Source organism: Syngnathus leptorhynchus, chromosome 10 (genome assembly GCF_054491065.1).
Source record: "Syngnathus leptorhynchus isolate UIUO chromosome 10, UIUO_Slep, whole genome shotgun sequence".
NCBI classification, from domain to species: domain Eukaryota; kingdom Metazoa; phylum Chordata; class Actinopteri; order Syngnathiformes; family Syngnathidae; genus Syngnathus; species Syngnathus leptorhynchus.
The window spans coordinates 3,404,001-3,425,653 of record NC_141204.1 but is presented as its reverse complement, the minus strand read 5'-3'; the positions used below and the strand labels follow the sequence as shown (position 1 = coordinate 3,425,653).

At 45.6% G+C, this 21,653-nt stretch overlaps 1 protein-coding gene across 1 annotated transcript in view; it reads left to right on the top strand.

The window, feature by feature from the left end:
• Positions 1-7,513, top strand: part of LOC147049952 (protocadherin-15-like) — a 109,258-nt gene extending 101,745 nt beyond the window's left edge. Inside the window, exons 35-40 of the mRNA XM_085921536.1 lie at positions 3,476-3,497; positions 3,849-3,887; positions 4,014-4,087; positions 4,636-4,750; positions 4,904-6,842; positions 7,364-7,513. Of these exons, the coding sequence (XP_085777662.1) occupies positions 3,476-3,497; positions 3,849-3,887; positions 4,014-4,087; positions 4,636-4,750; positions 4,904-6,820 (2,167 nt within the window). The 3' untranslated portion in view covers positions 6,821-6,842; positions 7,364-7,513. The remainder of the gene's footprint in view (positions 1-3,475; positions 3,498-3,848; positions 3,888-4,013; positions 4,088-4,635; positions 4,751-4,903; positions 6,843-7,363) is intronic.
• Positions 7,514-21,653: the final 14,140 nt, after the last annotated feature.

Here is a 21,653-nt window from a genome sequence, read left to right as displayed (position 1 = left end):
ACGATGCCGGCCCGCATCCACGCCGAGGCAGACGAGGCGCCTCGGAGGCAATTGCTCATGGACGCATCGGACTGGGAACTGCAGATCCTCCGAGCCGCCGTGAAACACGGGCAACGTACGGACAGTTGCGACGGTCAACCGCTGAGTGGAAACTTCGGAACTAAAATGTCAGTCCGTGAGCAAGCCAGGCAGTTTGAACAGCAGGTCCTCCTGCAGAACAGCCAAGGGTCGCCTTCCCCATTACACGTCAGGGACCACGACGGCACCAATGTGCCGGAGCTGTCCTCGGATGACCTCCTGTCACTTCTGGAAAGCCCCTCGACCTTCGGCCTGGATGTACCCCCGAATATTATCGTCACTCAGGGAGACGAGTCTTGGTCTCTGTCTAAAGCGAGATCCACTCCGCCTGTCCTCAAGAGGTTCAGCTCCAACATCTCCAATTACGTGACAGTGGAGCCATGTCAGATCCATGTGGAGATCATACCCGACCCACCTGAGATCCCGCCGCCTCCTATTCCAGTCCGGCCACCGTCCCCGCCCTCACCCCCCGTGTCCTCGAGCCCTGACCCACCTTCATTTACCCCCTCACCCCCTGACGTTCATAAACCGAACGGTACCAATCGGACCTCTCCTTCTCCTACTCACAAAGAGCTTGTCCCCCCACCTCCGCCACCGCCTCTCCCTCCCCCACCCTCACCTTCCATCAACCAAATCAGCCCGGTAGGCCAGTTCGTCCCGATATCTCTCCCAGCCGTGTCCTCGCTTCGACCCGTTTCGGAACGCAAACTCCGCTCCCCCGTCGTCTCGTCACGGTCCGAGACGGGGAAGCGTGAGCTCAAAGGGATCCTTAAAAACCTCCAGAATCTCGCCGACATAGAGAGGTCGGTTGCCAACCTGTACAGCCAAGTGGACAAAAATTGCAAGGTGCCCAAGTTTAACAAGAAAGCACACGTGACTGAGGAATCAGCGGGTGCTGACAAACAACAAGACTCTGATCTCAGCGCCGAGCAGAGCACGCCAAAGCCTAACTCTCGCTGCGCTTCGCTCCAAAGCTGCTCAAGCGTGAACTGCGCTGAAAGTCAACCAATCGTGGCGGCCGAGATTCAGGGCTCAGATGTTGCCGAGCTCAGCGAACCTGCTTCTTCTCAAACCACAGTTTTCTAACTCTCTCACTGCATATTCACATTGTTTTGAATTTTACATCTCCACTCTTTGTTTTCCTGTTCTTTGTTTCTCTTTCAGATTTTGCATCAACATTTTTGATTGTGTAGGTTGGTTTTTTTTTTACTCGCTATGTTGTTATTGAAAGACGCCACTGCCAAAGAACGTATACTCAGCTTTGCCACATACGATGCTTTTTATAGGCCTGCTTTGCTCCATAAAAGTTTATACCAGTTGTTTTGGGTCAAATTGCAGTTTTTGAGTAAGCACTGTAGGAGTTCACTGCATTACGCATCAAGAATTTCTTGGTTTTATATTCTGCCTGTGACCTTACAAGCTTTGACTTCTGAGTTGCCCCATCAGAGGAACCCAAATAATAAACTAATTCCTCACCCTTAAAACCCAAACTATGTTGCTAAACCCATATTCAATTTTTCAAACGTGATCAATAAAGACAAGAGCCTGATAATTCTTATGATTGCAGATGAGACTGCAGTTTCCATCTGCCTAGCCAAAATTAGCCGGAAGGCAATATTATTCGGTTTCTTCAAAAGATCCAAAAATTACGAATAACTCTGCAGCATTTCCCAAAGGCGTGCACATTTCTTGGATATGAACTCTTAAATATTCAACATGTGCCGATGGTAAGTACCTCAAAATACATGCAATAAATCACCATATGTTATTTTCCAATAATCATCATATCTGCTTTACACCTCTGAAGTTTTCTCGCCCGTTAAGTATCGATGCAATATTAAAGACGGGGGTTGAAGTTCTTTCACTTGCGACTTTCGGAAAAAAACACACGACAAATGCCAGCTACTATATTTAGACCCGATGATATTTGGAAAAGTGAATTTTCCAGGCTTAATCCACACAAGCGAGCCTCCGACAAGAGAAACCGTCGGTAAAGCCTCGCTTGGAGGTTGCAGATCCAATCACTCGGCGGGCTCATCCTGAATGAGGTGACCTCTGGAGACTCTGTCAATTGGCATGTCTGCGGAGATCCTGCCAGCTTGATAAAGTAGTCACTCTGATGTTGTGCAGCACACTTGAAAAGGCTAATTACAGAACCAATCAATCCCTGAGCGACGACTCCGGGCCCTTGCTGCCTGTGAGACTGTCAAGTACAGTTACTCACCCCCCCCCCCTTTTTTTTTTCTCTGTTGCTCTCTTTCACCCTCCATGTGTTCCATTTATCTTCTTCCCCATTTGGTCTTCCCACACAGACAGTTCCATCCAATCCTAATCTCAGGATGATCGTTTACTTTTTCTCTCCCTTCCTGCAACACGACAATCCGGGGGGGGAAGGGGGCGGGGCTTTCATTTCCGACTGACACTGTCGTAAACTGCTGTTTTGATGCTGTGGCCATTTTGCCAGAGTAAATAACAGGATAAATGAAAACTACACATGAGGGGAAAAAAAATCTGTCGATAAAAGGAAGTTCTTTTCCAGAGTCGGCGGCAGGGGGCGTGGCATATACTGCCATTCGTAACAAATAAGGGAGACTTCACGATTGTCGACAATTGAATCTGTCCGATTTTATCACGTCAGACATAAATGTTCTCTCCTTGCAATCCGCTGCAGTGTTTTTATTTATTTTTTTGCATGAAGCCGGCAGCAAAGCCAACAGGTCATCCATCAGAGCCCACTTCCATCTTCATCTCCACTCTAGAGGCGCAAGCCAATCCCATCGTCGGGTCATATATCGGCACGCCGGTGAAATGGTCATTATTCAGCTGACAAGTTGGAACTCGCGGCGTTTGGAAGGCTTTTGCCGTTCCGTTTTGACTCGTAATGAATGCGCCGTGTTTGCATCGCTGCCCGAGGCAGCTTTTTGATGAATTTCAAGATTTACAGGCTTCATTTTAGTCCAAAACACAAAGCGCATTGCCGCCTGTCGAAAAGGATGTGGTGCAATATGCACGCTGCGATAGTCGAGGACACTTTTATGAACTTTCTTTGAGTTATCATCCCTCGCGGAATCGCCGCACTCGTTTAATATCTGCCTGGAGATTATCAAGGCTGTTTTTTTTTTCCTTTTCCTTGAATTTCAATCTACCCTGTTGCATTTTTTTGGGCTCCTCTTTGACAAAGATAAAAGAGGAGGCGAAAGAACTCATACCAATGTGATAACACGAGCCGCGAGCATCTTTTCCCAAATATTGCAACGTCGTAATTGGATATTTCGAAAACGCGGCTACAATTTCATCAGTGGTCAGCAAAATGCGCCACCAAACATTTCATTGATGTAAAAGGTCTTTTTCACTCAGTCATTATTTGTCTTTTTTTTTTTTTTTTTGCGGCACACAGGAGGCGAGGCTACGGCAGACAGGTGAGGATCCAATTATTCTTATCTACTCCGCCTTTGATGGAAAATTTGAACAATGGCAAGATGGAATATCTTAACAAAACATTTACAGATTATATTGATCTTGTTAAAATTCTGAGAAGCACATTTTTTTTAGGTTTCTATTTCAACCCAGTCAAGCGCCAAATATTGATTTTATAAAAGTTTTTCCAGTATTTCTTTTTCCATCTCTACCTTTGATCGAACAAAAACATTCCATATAACAAGCCAGATCTTCCTTTTCCTGCTTAAATCATTCTCAACTCCTGTTTGTGTCTCTCCTGGCGATCTCTTCCTTCCTTTGTCTTCTTCTTGGTCCGCACTAATCACTGGCAGCATCAGCAACTCCTCAGACCATCTCTTCTGAGACCTGAGGTAGTCCCGCTGCTCCGCTCTGCCCCTCCCCATCCTTAACTTGGCCCGCTCAATCTGCTCCGTCCGCATCTTGTGTCGCGCTCCTCTTCACCCTACTCAGGAATTTCTCTCCCCTCTCCAATACAGGAGCTCTCGATGGAGTCCGGCATCGACCCCGGCCAAGAATACTACGCCCAGGACTATTATAATTACGATCAAGGGTGAGTACCCCAACTTGCTGGCTACAAATGGAAGGGACCGTAAGCATTCATTTTAACATCAGATTAATTACGCCTCCTCGAGTCGGGCTCGTGGGAACACCATGGTGGCTTTGTGATTAGCTAGTATCTCAATTACACTTCTCGTGCTGCCTTTCACGTCGCTGAGAAAAAAAATAATAACGTGGCCAATTTGCTTTGCTTAATGAGTGCGATCATAAATGGGACTCCATAGCGTTTGATCTGTATTTATTTGCCGTGCGCTTCAGAGGCTTAAGCTTTTTAATCCGGCGATCCGAGTCTTTGGAGTCACTGCCGCACATTTGGTGGGAGGGGCTTACCTGCAATGTGCCGGATTCTACTTCCTGCTAATTAAGGAGCGGGACGTATGTTCCTGGACACGTTTCTAAGGTCGTGTTTAGTACATTGCGAGAATAAAAGCAAATTTCAGTTTTTCGTTTTTTCCTGATTCAAGATATAGTAAATACATTTCAGCCACTTCAAGAAACATTTAGTAAAAGCTCTCTTGTGCGAAATTTCCTCTTTTCAAGGTATGACCTCCCTCAATATGGCAGTAGAAGAAGGCTGATTGCGCCCGTGTATGACGAATATGGCGAGGTGATTATGGAAGATGATGGTTATTACTACAGTCCGCATGGCCCCGAGGTAATATCTCTCCTCAAATGTCTATTTCGTGCTCTTTGTGATCATCGAAATGTCAAGTATCGGCCCTGATAAAATGTGAACGGTTGCTTATTGAATGAGTGGCAATCCGACGTTATTGCGTAATCAGCACAAAAGGATGAATCGCTGTCTTAGGGACGAGGCCGAGGAAGGGGACGCGGCGGCGTGAGGGGACGAGGTCCACCCAAAAGGGTCGCGTTTAGGGCCGACGAGGGAATCGAGGAGGCTGAACCGGAAGCCCAAGCCGAGCCTTCCAAGGCGGCTAAGAAGCTCAAATCTGTCATCAAACTCAGCAAACTCCTGGCAGCCGCTAAGAGAGGAGAGCAAGCCCCGCCGGCTGCCGCTGGCCCGTCTCCATGGAAGAAAGCCAAAATGTTCAAGATGTTCGGCGTCAAGAAAAAAGATAAGGATTACGCCAAACTCATGTCAGCACGCCGTATTGACAGTCTGGAGAGTCTGAGCGACGGGCCGTCGCCTGCGGGACCCATCGACAGCAAATCGAGCACTCGCAGCCAGCTGAGCAAAGTTTTGAAGAAAATCAACATCGGCAAAAAGTTGCAAGCCCGGAGAAAGTCGCAAAGTAGCGTGAGCGTCACTGGCAGCGAGAGGGACGAGGAAGAAGCCTCACAAGTAACAAGTGAGGAAGAGAAGAAGTCAAAAGTGTCCATTAGCGTCACGGAAAGTGAGCCGGAAGCGGGGACGAGCGGGAGCGCTAAGGATAAAGACTCCGATGACGAGTCGTCTGAGAAAAGCAGCGTGGACAGAGAGTATCTGAAAGTGGATTTAGATCGGGACGACGCCAACGAAAGTACCGTGGACTCGGAAGAAGAGCCCGATCGCGACCCGGGGGATTCGGAGGAAGAAAGCAAGTCTGAAGAGGAAGGAACTGAAAAGGGATCGGTCAGTGAGAAAGAATCCGGTACTGAAAGAGAATCAGGATCAGAAAAAGAGTCGGAATCCGAGAAGCCGTCAGGGACGGAGAAAGAGTCGGAAACCGAGAAAGACTCCGAATCGGAGCGAGAGTCGGAAACAGACAAAGACTCGGAATCAGAGCAAGAGTCGGAAACAGAGAAAGACTCGGAGTCCGAATCAGTCAAAGCGTCTGATTCAGAGAAAGGAACAATGACAGCAACGGAGAAGGGCTCAGAATCAGATGAGGAGTCAGAGACTGCAGGGAGGACCAAGGACAGTGGATCTACTGCTCGCTCATCCATAAAATCATCAGCTACTGAGACGAGCAGTAGGAGGAGTAGTAGTAGCAGCGTGAGCCGAAGCGCCAGTCAAAGTCGGAGCGATAGCGGTAGTAGAACTCTTAGCGGAAGCGCAAGAAGTCAAAGTGCAAGCACGGGCAAATCTGCCTCTGTATCTGCTTCAAGTGTCAGATCATCAACCAAAACCTCCGGAAGCACGTTAACATCTGAGAAGTCCGGCGAGGAGCTCAGCGAGGCAGAATCAGGTACCGGAACTGTCAGCGAGTCTGAATCAGGTACAGGAACAGTCAGCGAGGCCCAATCAGGGTCAGGCAGCGAAGGTTCTTGGTCTAAAGGGTCAGGCCAGAGAAAAATGTCCGGTTCAGACTCCATCGGCGGGTCATCCAAAGGCAGTCGGATGACCCAGGAGAGTTCCTTGAAGAGCAGGAGAAGTTCCTCTGGTTCCGGGTCAACCAGCGGCAGCCTGCATTCCCGAAAGTCCATCCTGACTCACCGGACCGAGGGCACAATCACCGAGGAGAGCGAAGAAGAAGCGTCGGCGTCCGAGTCAGCCAGCAAAATGAGTGACGACGCCGCTTCCAGAAGGTCCAGCGTGGCGTCCGGAGGCCCCGGTCCGTCCGTCCCTCACAGCGTTCCCCCGTACCACGCCGACATCAGGAGCATCAGCGGCACTTCCGAAGAGACCTACGGAGGATTGTCACCCATTTCCGAGGTGGACGAAGACGCCATCTCCACAGAGAAATCCGCTGCTAGCGGCTCCGGTTCAGAAGTCGGTAAAGGAGAAACCGAGGCGACGTCAGACGCCGATTCCGACTCGGAGAAGGACCTCACGGCCTTCTAGAAAACTCCATTGTCACTGTGAAGTAAGAGAACGTCATTGATCTCTGCATGGGAGTGAACACATGGGTGCTTTCTTCTTCTTCTTCTGAACGTCTCCAACGTCGTCCACTGAAGCTCACTTGACTGCTCCAAAAGCAACTTTCAACTTTTCCTGTCCTTCTTTTTCTCCTCCTTTCCCCCAGTGTGCATTTATACCTCTTCTTGATCTTTATTATTGCGCCAACGCTGACCATCATAGTTTATTCTTGGAATGGGTACGGCACGCAATACCTCATCAGAGTCAAACACAATCAAAGACGAAAACCACTCTGGTGAGCGGTTAGCAATCACGACATCACTTCTGGAGAATTTTATTTTTTCATCATGGCTCCAATGATGAAAAGATAGCTAGCAGTAATTGCTACAATATGTTCAACCGCAGTTAATTGATTTCTTTTGCGTAATTCATCAGAGGTTGGCGCGCTTTCTTCTTTGGGGATATTTTGGGACTGTGGACTGTGTCTTTTCCGCCTCCAATGAAACTGATCCACGTTCTTCTCCCCAGCTGGTGAGAAAGAAGCGGATGAAGCTGGTGGTCGATCGAGAAAACGAGTCCACCTCCACCGGAGAGGAGAGCTCCGGCGAGACGCAGAGGTCCCGACCGCCGAGCGGCCACGGGAACATTAACGGGAACATTTACCTGGCCCAGAACGGCACTATCGTCCGAACCCGACGGACACCCCACCCCAACAACCACAAGGTGGGATCCCAGTTTAAAAAACTGGACAAACTGGGGGTGACTCACGAGGAGCCGTCGCCCATCGTTAGCACAGAAGGCCTTAACGGCGGCACGGAGGAGGGGACGGGGACGTGCGTGTCCCCCAACGTGGACATCAACCTGAACACCCGGGCCTCCTGCGGCTCCTTGAGCTCCAGCCTGAACGGTCTTAAAAGCTCCGGGTCCAAATCCAGTATCGGCAAATCCTCGCTGGGCAGAAACAGCGGCGGAGAGGAACTGGAGACTTCGGTGGACAACCGCAAAGACAGCAGGGAGACGCTGGCGCTCCATAGCGATCACACCGTATCCGATGAGGAGGAGTTGTGGATGGGACCTTGGAACAACCTGCACATACCAATGACCAAACTCTGACTCATCAGCCACTTGCCTTTCATGTGTGATTTTTGTTTGGATTTCCACAAATAACTGTGTGCCTCGACTGTGAAATCTCTCAAGTTCAATTTAATTTTCATCGCTATGGATCGAATGACGAATCAGCAAAAAAAAAAAAAAAAGCTGCAAGGCAATGATGGCGCCCCCAGTGGACCATGATTCACCTCTTTAATTTACTTCTCTCTGTTTAGCACACATCATTAGCCTTTTTTGCATTGAGTGTTTTTTTTTTTTTTTGTCTTTTATTTCATCACATCAACCACCGGCAAAGATTTTTACTATATTAACAGTTAATGAGAGAAGTTAGAAAAATGTGCTATGATGAGGGAACATTTATTTTCAGTAATTATTTTAGAAAGCATTTATGGAGATTTATAAAAACTATATAAATACGAAATTGTTTTTTATATCTAATAGTGATGAAAGCAAATGATTGTTATCACTGCTTTTCAACAGGGAAATAGTGATAGATGGTATTCTTTTGCATATTTTTAACCACAGGATATATTTCCAACTATTTATCAGTAATGTCCGCGGGGCTAAAAAAAAAAAAAAAAAATGAGCGGAAGCAGAAGAAACTGCAGCTCGCACTTGTTGACGTCTGCGAGCGTGTCTTGGTGAATGTTTGAAACTTTTTTTTTAGAGCGACTTCTTAAATTGCACAATAGAATGAAAGTTGAATAAAAGGTTGCGCCTTGCCACATCTCGGTGGTATTTTCGTGCACACGCTTTGTGGCAAGTCACCAAATTTGAGATCTCACCTCGCTGGAGTGCCAGCAGGATGTGCGAGAAGAGGGAAGTCTCGCCCCCTTTCAACTTGACTGTCTGTCAACCCATACCAAAAAACAAACAAAGGCTCTCGCGAGTAGATTCCCTTGATTTATCCCGCGGCGCATCCAACAAGTGGAGGACGACATTTGCCTTTTATTCAGCAGTCAATCATAAGCAAAAGCTCTGCCAATCAAGTCAACGGGGATGTTTTGAAGACTGCTGTTCATAGAGCAGCGGGAGGCGAGCGCCAGCAATGTGGAGTTGCTTCAAAAAGAGCAAAACTGCAACTAGGTCACGATTGGGAACCTTGTTTAACACCAATCCCACCAAGTGTAGTAAATCTGATCTCCTTAAAATAGCTGTGTCAGGGGAATTCAGAATTTACCAGGTCTGTTTGTTTTCACCATGGCCTAGTAGTCAACAGATTTGGGGATGTTCCGAAAGATACAAAGAGTATTTTACAGCTGAGATTCTCAAACGGGATCTCTGCAAATTTGCAATAGTATGCATATTTCATAAAAAGTGCATATCTACAGGAGGGGGATCACGTTTCTCACTGGCGGTGCTCGGGGGGGTGCGGCAGGGCTACTGCCCCCCCCAAATATACTTGGACCCACTCGGTGCCAGGCCAGATAATGTAATTGGGGTATTTTCAGATTTTTCCTGGAATTCTTTCCTCATATTTTCTCCTGCTCCTTGTCGGGCACATTTTTAAAAATATATATTTTTGGGGATTTGTAAAAAAAAATTTTATATAATAATGGGGAATTCCTTTAGACAAGAAATCCTTGGCTCTCCCTTGGCCCACCCAAGGAAAAAAAATACTAGTGGTCCCAATACTCATAGATCTGACTGTAGATGGTAAACAAACTACTGTAGATTTGATCATCTTGGAGCAATTGCTAGGAAACCGCGAGCAGTTCGTAGAGTGTCATGATTTTTTCATTATTTTTTTGGGTGATGTTGAATTGGATCCCACCTCATGACGGAATATCGAGCGGCGTACAATCAGCTTTGAACTATTCCCATCAGCCCTTGCAGCGGCTGCAGGGGGGGGTCCAGTCGTGCGCTGTTATTAGCAACACAGCCCCTTCTGAGGATGCTACGTTTTTACAAGCACACGCTTGCCATCTGCCGTGTGGACTTTTTTTGAATTTTCATGATCATACTCAAGTTTTTGTCCTTGAAGGTTTCTCCAATTCTATGCTTTGGCACATGTACAGCAGTGAGGGACATCAGGATGTTCTCCTTGGCGTGTGTGAGTATTCTCAGTGCTTCTGTTTCATTCATGCTGGGTTTGAAAGGCACTTTGGTGCTGAACGTTCACTGATAACTTCAAGTTTGCAGACAATTCATTAGGTACACCTGCACGGTCTCATGAGGTCCATTATATGAGAAGCAAGAATCAAGCTTTGCTTTCCACTTCAACCTGTCGACAGGCAAAAGCTCCTGGAAGAAAAAAAAAAAGTCCTTAAATGGTCTCAATCAATGCTAAATTCATCAAAAGCTTTCCCAAAGGCCGTAACTTGATGAACCGCACTAAAAATCCATTTCATAAACATTCGGTGAGTCGTCTTCAGGGCATGCAGAGGTTTTTTTTAATTTTCCCGCTGATCGATTTGACTCTCCTCTTTTGCAGTGGAGGCCCGCGGCTGCAGATTACGCTCGGGCCAGCTTCGCCACTGCTCTGCGCATCATTGCTGGCTTATTGTGCAAGACCGGGGTCGTCTTCAGATGGCACTGATTGGGTTGGAGATCCAAAAATGAGATTCATGCACAACTCATTGATAGCCCAGGAGAACATCTCATCTCACCTGAGCGTCTTCCATTACCATAAGGTGAGATTTCACTTTACAGGTTAACTTAATTAGACCTCTAAACGTTTGTTTATTTATTTATTTATTTATTTATTTATTTATTAAAGAATAAATATTGAAATAGTGATTAAAACAAATTAAAATGTAATACACAAATGTGTTTTATAAAATTAATTCATTCAAAATTAATAGTACATTACCGGTTTAAAAAACAAAAATACGTACAAAATAAAGTACAATATTTAATGTGAATCTCATCCTTGAATTGACGTTTTCCTAAAATGACCACTAGATGGCGCCTGTAATCCACAGCAGTGAGTGATGATGTCATGCAAGTGGAGACAGCAAAGGCAGTGATGAACATAGTTTAAAAAAGAAAAGAAAAAATGCGTGGCGCTGTCAGAGTTAAAGTACATATTTGCTTGCGCTCTCGTGGGACACTGCAGCATACTTGTGCAAGATATATTGTGCGGCTTTATTAAACCACTAAATGGCGACATGCTCTTAAGCGATGATGCCGGTAATTCTCTTGGACCCAAAATGTAACCGTAAATCACATTTACTATCGCACTTCATGATTTTTTTGCGACTGTCGTTTTATTTTGTCTTGACTTTGTGGGAAAATACTACGAGATGTTACTTTGAATAACAATAAAATGTCACTTTTTCTGTTTCCTTTTTTTTGCAATCCTGTTTGACAAAATAATACAGGACTGATTTTTCTTTTGTTTTATCTGATTGCTCGCTGGCACAAGCAACTCAGCATCTATTTTGGGGAAGGGTGCCGTTTAAGCAGAGGGAATGTTCAGGTCCATCATCATCTGCCCATTTCCTGCCGCTATTTAAAAGCAGGCTTCACGAAAATAGGCACACGCCGAGCCGCAGACGCCGCCATCTTGGGGGGGGCATGTTTCAAAATCATTCAAGCGGATTAAAAAATATTCTCATTGTTTTTCTGTAACTTTTGATCTGATCGTAGTGGATAGCGAGTTTTCTTCACAGTTCTGAGGTTCTGGGTTTGAATCCCCACTGCTTTTTTGCCCGGGGCCGGGCTGGGCCGGGCCGAAGCATCCCCCGAGTCAATTGGGAACACGGTGGCGACGTTATTCCAGACATGAGGCCACCGCTTTAATAGGGTGCCGATGTTTTTCGCTCCTTGTTGCTTTTTTTTTTACAAGGCTTGGGAGTTTCTCTCCAAAAAAAAAACCTCATTGGGTGTCACGCTCGTACGTGGCCAGACATGTGGCGGCTGCCAGCCATTGGGCGTCCGCAGCGTTAACATATAATGTCAACGCAGTAGGCAGCCTTGTTAAAAAGCAATTAAGGCAAAATGATTTAAACGCCGTGCGGTTTGGACGCTAGGGCGAGCCCCGAGGTGTGCGCGCCGAGCCGCGCCGTTTTCTCAAAATGAGTATTTGACTCCCAAACCGCTATTTGTGCCAATGTTGTTGAAACCGCGCGTTCCCACACCCGCCTCGCGCTCGAGTGGGGTGTGCGGCGCACATGATCACGTAGCAGATGAGTAATTGTTGGGTTTGACTCGTTTTGGGTGCATTCAAAACGGTAGCTGGGTCAAATAACACGGGCTAAGATATGCTCCTGATGTATGTTTTTTGGATTGGGTTTACAGTTAACTTATTAACTCCTAAGTCAAAAGATTTTGGACGTCTATATCCGTCACTGGTAGTGAATGAGTGAAATTAGGTTTGGTTAAGTTAGGGGTAGTAGAGTTAGGGTTTGGTTTAGTGTTTGGGTTATATGGTGGTTTGTGTTGATGCAAATTAGGTGGAGTGGGTGAAATTAGAAAGAGAGCTTCTAAGGTTTTTGAGTTAAGGGATTTTGACGCAATCAGGCCATTTGAGCTTTGATTTTCGCATTGGCATGTGTTCTTCTCATTTTGGTGAGGATGAAAGCAGCGCTCGCTTGGAACCTTCGTCTAGTCACTTGTCCGCCTGCTTTCCAAAGCAGGATCTCATCCCCAAGTCCACGTGATAAGTTGCCACTGAGAGTGTGCCTCCAAGATGGTCTAGCAGAGTTTCCAGTGGGCCCTTGTCTTCAAACAAAGATTAGTACTTGGCCATGGCAGACTCCTTTTTAGCTGCTGGCACCTTCTTATGTGTGTGCGTGAAAGTGTTGGTACCAGCCAGACTGCTTGGATGTGGTTTAAAACATCTGTGTGGTCCCCACTCCAGAAGAAGACAGACAGGCCAGAGACAGAGAATGAAGGGGGGAGCAAAAGGAGGGGCGGCCGGGACCCCAGGACCGCTTTGAGAGACGCCCCTCAGTTTTTCCATCACTGCTGTCATGGCGGTGTTGCCTGAGCACAGCCAGGCGAGAGTGAAGGCCGGAATGCAACGGCAATGTTGTCCATCAGACTTGCTCGATGACTTATGAAGCCCAAGCGGCAGGTCTGGCGCTCGGCTGGGGTCTCGCTTGGCACGGGGGCGGGATGCGGAGGGGGCGTCCGGAGGAGCCCCCCCCCGTCCCATCCATAACCGCAGGCCCGAGCGCATGCGTGCGGTGTTTATTTACGAGGCCGTTTAACCGCGCGGCGGTCTCTGCGGTGCGCTAACACAAGATGACAGCAGCCTAAGCGTCTTGCCCTTTAAATCCGCCGTAACAGGCAGCGGGATCGGCGCCTCGGTCGCAAGCCGGCTGAGTAACACATCAGCGTCGAAATCCGCCAATGGCTTTTTAATATCGGCGTCTGGGACACTTTGGATTGCCACCGTATGACTGGCGGGGGCCAAAGAACAGCAATTTAATGCAATGTTTGGGATGTTTACGCCCCCGCCAGAGCCCGATTCTTAATTCTAAACCTGCAATTTGAATTTAAGAGAGGTTTTTTCGTGTTCTTGTTTTCCTTGGTACATACTTGCCAGACGAAAGCGCTTTTACACAAGACAGAAAGTGCGTAAAAGCTGTCATTTACGGCTCGTTTACATAACTGCCTTTTGAAAATACGTCCCCCCCGAGTGTCCATTTTTAAAAGCAATAGTTTCCGCTTCATTCTAAATGCTGGTCGTTTGTGAAAATAGATTTTCTACGTGACAATCAAAACATTGTTTGCTCAGTAAAGTACAGTATGAACTTGACTCGAGCATTTTTCGCACTGCATTTAGAAAGGCGAAGCTTATCGTCGTCTTACACTGCCCCCTAGTGGCCAATACCAAGTTTTAACTTTAATTATGTAAATACTGTTCTTCTAAAATACATTATGGCGTGCAATTGCTACGTTCCCTTTTGGAGCTTCTGCGGTGAGTTGATAGCACATGTGACTGTTATTGAGCAAATTATATGCAATATGAGAGCAAACATTTAAAAAAAAAAAAATGGCTGAGTAAACACACCGTTCAATTATAAGAGCATACCATTGCGTGTGGGCCCACCTTCCGATTACGTTTGCTAAGGAAGGAGAAGATTATCATACTTGCTCAAGGGGAGGGAGGCAAATCCGTCGGTGCCTCCCCTCCCGAGTCACCTGTCGCTATCTCCGCCTAGTTGCGAGACAAACATTCAAAATGCTTCAAGGCGCATGCTTGAGTCCTGCGCAAACAGACAACAGAGCGGATTCATTGGGCCGCGTCTCTGGCACTCATCGGGCCTGTTTGTACTGCAATTTCCTGTCGGCTCTTATCCGTGTTTTGTCCACTGTCATTCCAGCGGGATTATGGGATGCTTTCATCATGCAGGAGCATCCACTCAAGGAGGGGGGGGGGGGGGGGGGAGTAAAGGAGTTGGAGTGTTTTGCTCCTCTCATCACACACGCTGTTATCATCATGTCGTAATGAAGCCAGGCAGGCTCGGGTTATTCGTGGGGCTAATTATTATTTTGTAGCTACATGTCCATCCAGACATTCACTCAGCATGTTGCACTGTGAAATACTTTTTTTTGGGGGGGGGGGGGTTTGTTGTAAAAAGTTTGCACACCCCTTTTCAAATGCTAGGTTTTTGTGATTAAGAAAAGAAGATACCTGAATTATATTTGGGATGAATTGGAGACATTTTGAATGGTGGCAGTTGTGTGATGCCTCCCATTTACTGTAGATTTGATTGCTTCATTCTCAGGGGTGTGCACACTTATGCAAACATCTGTTTTTAATCTTTTTTTGTTTTCAGTTGTTTACATGTATTTACGTGTTTAACAAGTGCGTTTTATTAAAGCATGTGGGATTTTATTTATTTATTTATTTATGTATTTATATATGTATGTATATTATTCATTTTATTTCTTTATTCCACCAATTCCATTTGGGTTTGAAACGAGGTTTCGCTGTGTTCCCACCACACACGGAGGCTTTGATTTGTTGTTCATATCGTATGACTCGTGTAACAGGCAAATAAGTCAGATATTTTTATTTTTTTTTGCGAGACGGGATCGACTGTCGTCATTGTAAACGGACAGTTTTAGTGATTGTCACCGCGTTGTGTGATTGTCCAAGCGGTCGTCACGCATTCTGACATAATGAGCCTCACTTGGGATGCATGGAGATGTCTTAATATTACAAGTAGGAACAAGGATCTTTTGTAGGATGTATCCAGGCTTTTTTTAAATTCCTAACATTTTTCAAGACCACAGTTTACCGCTTTGGTCACACAAACTTGCGCGTGTTATTATCTTGTTATGCTCGCTTGAGGGCCAAAGACCGTGAGAGGCTAAATCACAACAATTGAGGTTAAAATCCAATCCCAGATTTTCAACGCAGCTCCGTTTATTCAAGTCCAACACTGTATCGGTCAGCACTGATGTCTTCTGGGGGGGGGGGGGGAATTACAACCTGTAAAAGAGAGAAAAACAACATGTACCGACCTCAGTTTTTGCCTCAAGCATTTTGGATCAGATATTCGAAGAAATCTATTTTACATTGGCAGAGTACGTTAGTTACTAAATCATGTCAACGTCGTCATTGACCTCATCTCGTTTGACCACCTTGTACTGGAAAATCTTCAAGATTCTTTTTTTTTTTAATACTATTTTATTTATATTCAAACCAAACAACAACATTTCCCACAAAATATATTTTTAGCATCATTTATTGATAAAAAATAGGAGAAATTAATCAGGTCATTAATATACATAAATATTTCTTTTCAATAAAGCCTACGGAACGAACAAGCCGTTGAAAAAAAAAAAATCGAGTCAGTCGAGACGATAATACTTTGCAAAGAAGACAACTAATGTCAAATAACGTCAGCGTCAAAATCGTCAAACGTCGGCTTCCGTGCGCCTCCACGGGCGATCGTGAGTAATGTCCATCTGCAAGTTCTTAGAAGGAGCCATCAAGAGAAGATGAGAAGATTAAAGTCCCGTCTAGACATAATCCGCGGTTAGTTGTGTGTTTTCTCTTGGTATTATTTAAAGCTTTCGGAGAGGCTAAGATTAGCCTTGGGCACTTCAGTGAAGGCTACTGCCACTTGTGGCTATAATCTACTTTGGGTGAGAAAGGGGGAGGGTGGCATTTGTGATGAGAGGGGGGGGGGGGACTCCTTTGTCGCCCTTCCATTTAAATGCAGACTTCTTTTTTTAAAGGGCCAAATCATGTGGTTTGTTGTGTGTTTGACCATTTGTGTCATTCCATAAATAGCTGAAGACTATTTGGCGACTGTCGCTCTCCTTGTTTTCCCTTTGCGTTAATTTTTAGAGACCACGAGGGGCTCCAACACGGCTCCTTGAGGTTCCTCGAGAATGCGAGGATTAGGATTACGTGGGGGGGAGGTTCCCTTTAAATGACTGATGCTACCAAGTGAATGAGGCAACTAAGGTCGGCGAGGAGTCCTGTTGCCGGCTTTACTCTTCAATCAGCTGCTGGAAAATTACCACTCGTGTCAAAGTGGACGTGTTTACCCCAAGCGGGAGAAGAGATGGCGAGAGACCATTGCAAAGGATGGAGAGTAATGCAATTTTAATGGGGCCTTGTGTTGCTCCATCTGGTCCGCGTTCTTTGCCCATTAGGGGGCGGTATACTACACAGACTAGGTTTATTGTTACCTTGCTCGGTGCTAAAAGAAACTTTTTACCGTTTTACAAAACTATACATAACTACGCAATGGAATTAGCATCACACAGAAACATATGCATGCAGTACTCGCGTGTATAAATTCTTTATCCTCTCCAAAAAATGATTCACGTTACTGCTGCTCACTCTTCATGTATATCTTCACATATTGCTAGTTTGAATCTCAATTATCAGATTTTTTTTTTGACATTTTTGGGCCGAATATGGTCATACAATGAATGGGCACAAAACAAACTGCCATGATGCCTAAAATGTGGTGAAAAAGGCGGGCCCAGCCAGTCCACTGCCTTGCCAGGCAGTAAGGCGACATCATGGTGAAACTGCAGATAATTGTTCAAGGCAAACACAAGCTGTCATCGTGTAAAAAATATGTGAGTGACATCAGCACTCACATTGTCTGGGTCTGCGCGCACAAAATGATTCACACGCGACGTGGGCCAAAAGATGGAAACCTCGTGTGCTGGGTTAGCGCACGGTGGTCTCGCTGGCGCTTTGCGATGATGCGGCAGGGGCTAGCGCTGCCTGCGCTCTATTTTGTCTTGTTTGAGCTATCAGATGCGGGTTGGGGGGGGCTGCATCCTATACGCATCATGTTTTGGCAAGCCTGTGACGATTTAAATTGCTTCCAGTTGAAGGCAATTTGCTTCACCAAGATACATGAGGTGTAATTTTAATTGTTGAATGTATATCCATCCGTCATGTCAGTTTGTTGCGGGGGTGCGGTCGCAGGGGGGGCCTCGATATAGTTTTTTTTTTTAATGAATAAATCATTACTTTAAATTGTTTTTGTTTTACTTTTATTCAAATTAAAACATATATAATAATGTAAAAATATAACTATATAAATAATGAAGATATTTAAAAGAAAAAAAAACAGGTCATTTTTGACCCACTTATGCATCCATGATGGGAAAGGTCAGCATCATCTTCTCTATCTCTTCCTGACTGACAGGGACAGATTTACATAAAATAAAATTGACATCCCCAAAGACCCACAATTAAGTGGTACTCGTCATATTTTCATAGTTAGGATCAAACACTTAACACTTTTCCCCAATTCTGAGGCCCACAAAAGTATATGCTTGTCGATTTCCCTTCTGGGAAGGAAGTGCATCATATTTATGTGACACCGACATAAATCAATCCAGTAAGAGATTTGTGGTTGAGCCTCACGCCTCCCCACAAGTGTGACCAATGGAAACGTTTGACTAGATAATTTATTGCCGTATGCTCTCAGCTGTCAAAAACAGGAAAAACTGCTTTTTTTTTTACACCTATAGTTATTTTTTTCTGGTACTATTCTGTTCAAATGTCCGTTAACTTGGCCAGGTGGGACTTGGTTCAAAATAGCGACCCAAAACCATAGGGTGTGCACAATTATGCAACCACATTATTTCAGTTGCTTATTTTTTCTTCCCCACTCGAAAATTGAATTTTCATTAAAAGTGGAACAAAGTTTTGAGACAATGATACAACTCCAGCATTTGAAGGGGGGGGGTGTAGACTTTTTAAAACCAGTGTATTTTCCCTGTTTTATTCTGCAAAATCTTGCAAAATTGAATGTTATACAATTTTTTTGTTAACCAGACAAACAGAGGGAAATGCTTAATCCAGTGCACTGGATTTCTTTCAGCCTGGTGAGAATTTTGAGTTTGGCCGTTCCCGCTGAAGGTGACACAGGCGACAACAGCCGGCCCGGCCCTGCTCGGCACGACACGACTGTCTGTCAAATTTTCCAGCAGCCGCTGGTGTCGTCGACGGTGAGTGTGAATCTGGTAGTGATTACCGTAACGGAGACAGTAAATCATGACGCAGCATGAAACCAATTTGTGGTGCGGAAAAAAAGAACTCGGGTCTTGCTGGATGGAGCCACATTGAACGAAAAAAGACGCGCGGGCGAGGCTGTCTGAGTAGTAGACGCTTTGGCACATCACGGATCGTCACATTTGGCGAAAAGGCGACAAGTGACAAATGCTAATCGAAATGCTAATCATCTTAAATATCTCCTCAATATCAACTTCATCATATACCAAGTCGGTTTTCCACATTGAAATGAATTAAAATCCCATTAATTCGTTCCAGCCCCTCAATTCCCACCACATATTTTTGGTAAGTCACTAATAAATAACATTATTCGACGAACTAAAACAAAACTTATCCCTAAATGGCAGATTTCCTGCTCCTTTTCAGGCACGGCTCCTTCTCGTGTTCTTTCACTATAGCCGAATATTGTGTTGATCGAATATCTTTTTTTTTGTGACGTTCCTGGGCTCAATTTCATAACCTGACATTTTATTGCTTCAAACCAAAGCGGCCAACTTGCTTTTCATTCTACAGCATCAGTTTTATGTGCCTTACATGCCAAATTCTTTGTTGATTGTGGTTTAATATTCCAGGGTGTGCCACAGGGCTCATGTTTGGGACCCCTAAAGTAGTCCACCTTTTCAGTCAGATTCATTTTGGACATGTAGAGGCAAGCGGTGAGTCATTAATATCTCATCTTGCCGCACAAACAATGTTTAGCGAGGCGCTGTGTGTTTTCCTCTCTTGCTCCCTTCCATGATGACTTCTGTGGTGACTCCACTAATGGCGCAGTCATTTCAACACAACGCCTTTGAAGTTCCCCCCGTCGCGTTACCTGGAGTCTGCGCTTCTCTTGAGGTTTTTTTTTTTTTTTCCGGGATGGGACAGGCTCGCCCTATAGGCTCTTTGCAGCCTAATTAAATGTAATTGCTCCATTTTTTTTTTTTTGTGCCTTTTTGTTTTTTCTAGTGGTGCTCGCGCCAAACGGGGAAGCCTTGTAATAAGGGAGATTTGCGTGAAGGGTCCGAGGATCACAGACGCCAAAGAGGAGCCACGGAGGAGACGATTGGAGACGCTCCCCCCCCTCCCCTCCCTGTGTCGCCCTCTCTGTCCTGAGCAGACCTACTCATTACTCCCTCCGCTCGTCAACGCTCTCTCTCTCTCTCTCTCTCTCTCTCTCTCTCTCTCTCTCTCTCTCTCTCTCTCTCTCTCTCTCTCTCTCCTATCCAAGCCTTGTCTGCTCTTTTCAAAATGGCGTGCTCACATATTCCATTCTTTCATCTCAGAACGTCGATGCCTTTTGCGTGAAAGTAAAATCAAACACTAAAAGCTAGGTACAAAAGGAGCACTATTTTCATTCAAAGAAGCAGCACTTCAAGCTATTCTCTGCAGATATCAAAATGGATTTGTCTCAGATATGGGCATCCTTCAGGTGGCGTCACTGTTGCGGGTGCAAGATTCTTGGAATGCTTAGGGTGCTCCATATCTGAGTCAGACAGCAAAATAGGCTCTTTAGTCGCCTGACAGTGTTGTTGGAGACGCATTCTTTACGGGAAAAGAGGCTAGACACCAATGGGTGGGGGAGAAAAAAAAAAAAAGAGGAAATTACAGAGCAGGATGGAGACAACATGACACAGAACAGGCAGCGCCGGCTTGACCGTGACCCAGCGCCAAGCCACGTGTGTGATGATCTGTGAGGGACAGGTACAAAGGTGACTCAGACGGAGACAGCGGTGCCGAACGAGGTATTCCTGCACGTACCAATTTATCACTTTCGACCAAAACATTCAACTTCATTTGCAGACACGTGCTCATAGGCCCTTTCTGTGTGAGCGCTGATGATAAACGTCACCAAATTCCATCTTAATTGATTAATTTTCTAGGGAGTACCACAGGGGTCATGTTCGGGACCCCTTACAATACGTCAACTTTCATCAGGGTGAAACACTTCAAAATGGCTCACTTATTCATTTTCAGGGACGGGTTCATGAACATGCCACTGACCTTCTGAAATTCATCACAGTATAAGCTCCTTCAAACCAAAAACTGTTGACTTTCTGGTCATGTTCAAGACTTCATTGTGTGTCCTTTCTGGATAGATATGCCAGGGGAGTCCCACTGGGATAGTGTTCAGGGCCTCTAAAATTCTTACATTTTTATTGCTTCAACCTAATATGGCCAACTTCCTGTTTATTTTAAAAACATGGCTTCTGTGCCTCCTTTCACAGCAGGGTTTTGGTCCCAGCGCCAACGCGAGCGTTGTCTTCTTCTTCTTCTTCGCACTATGGTGCCAGTACGTCTGCCACAGCGCCTGTGAAGGCTAATGCGACACAGGCTCAGGATCATATTTCACCTCCCCTCCTTCACACATCTCTCCCCCATCCTGTTTCCTCGCCGCCCTTTTTCCTCTCTTCCGAAAGAGCGCAGGAAGTCCCCATTGATCAGTTAAAAAAAAAAAAGTGTTGGTTCTCCGCCGTCATTATTTGATGTTTTATGATCCAAGAAAGTGTCCGCCGAAGTCATTCATTGAAGCCCGAGCGTGAGTGAGAGTGGGCTTCTTTTGATACGTTAAAGGTGGGCGCACATCAAAAGTGCGTTAAGAACCAGTGTGGCGAGATCACACACGGCGCCTTCTGCCTCTCTCGCCATCGTGACCTCCTTGTCATGTGGCCTCCATCAGAAGCAAACAGAGCCAACCGCAGTTGTTTCCATGCTCTAGTCGAGTGGCTCCGCTGAGCCCAACACGAAGGCGGGGGGGCAACGGATTGCCACAGAGCTAATCGTTTAGTTGTTTCGACACATGTGAAAGCATCAGATGAAGGCGAGCTTTGTTTTTGCCCATTTCTGTTCCGGCAATGTGGCGTCAACAACCTGCATCTTCTCCAGCCATGCCTGCAAATGTATTCCACCCATTCATAGCTGACATATTTTTAAAATGTGCACTCAATGTTATTACTTCGCCTTCAAATGGAATGCGAACAAGAGTTTGAACAGGCATATATTCTTTATCCTCTGCGTAAAATGACCAATAGCTATAAATTGTTAAATTAAGCCCAATGAATCACCGGCACAAATCTCAATATGTTTTTCATAAAATAATGTAATAATAATAATGTTTTTCTGATTAAAAAAAAAAAAACCGACGCTACAAGTTTTTAGGTTGGCCTCTTGGGATGCTGGATCCGACTTGTTTTGCATAATGGTGCGGGGACGCTAGCACAAAACATGACATTCTTGGAGGAGGTTCGGCACGCAATCGTCCAAACCGCAATGCTG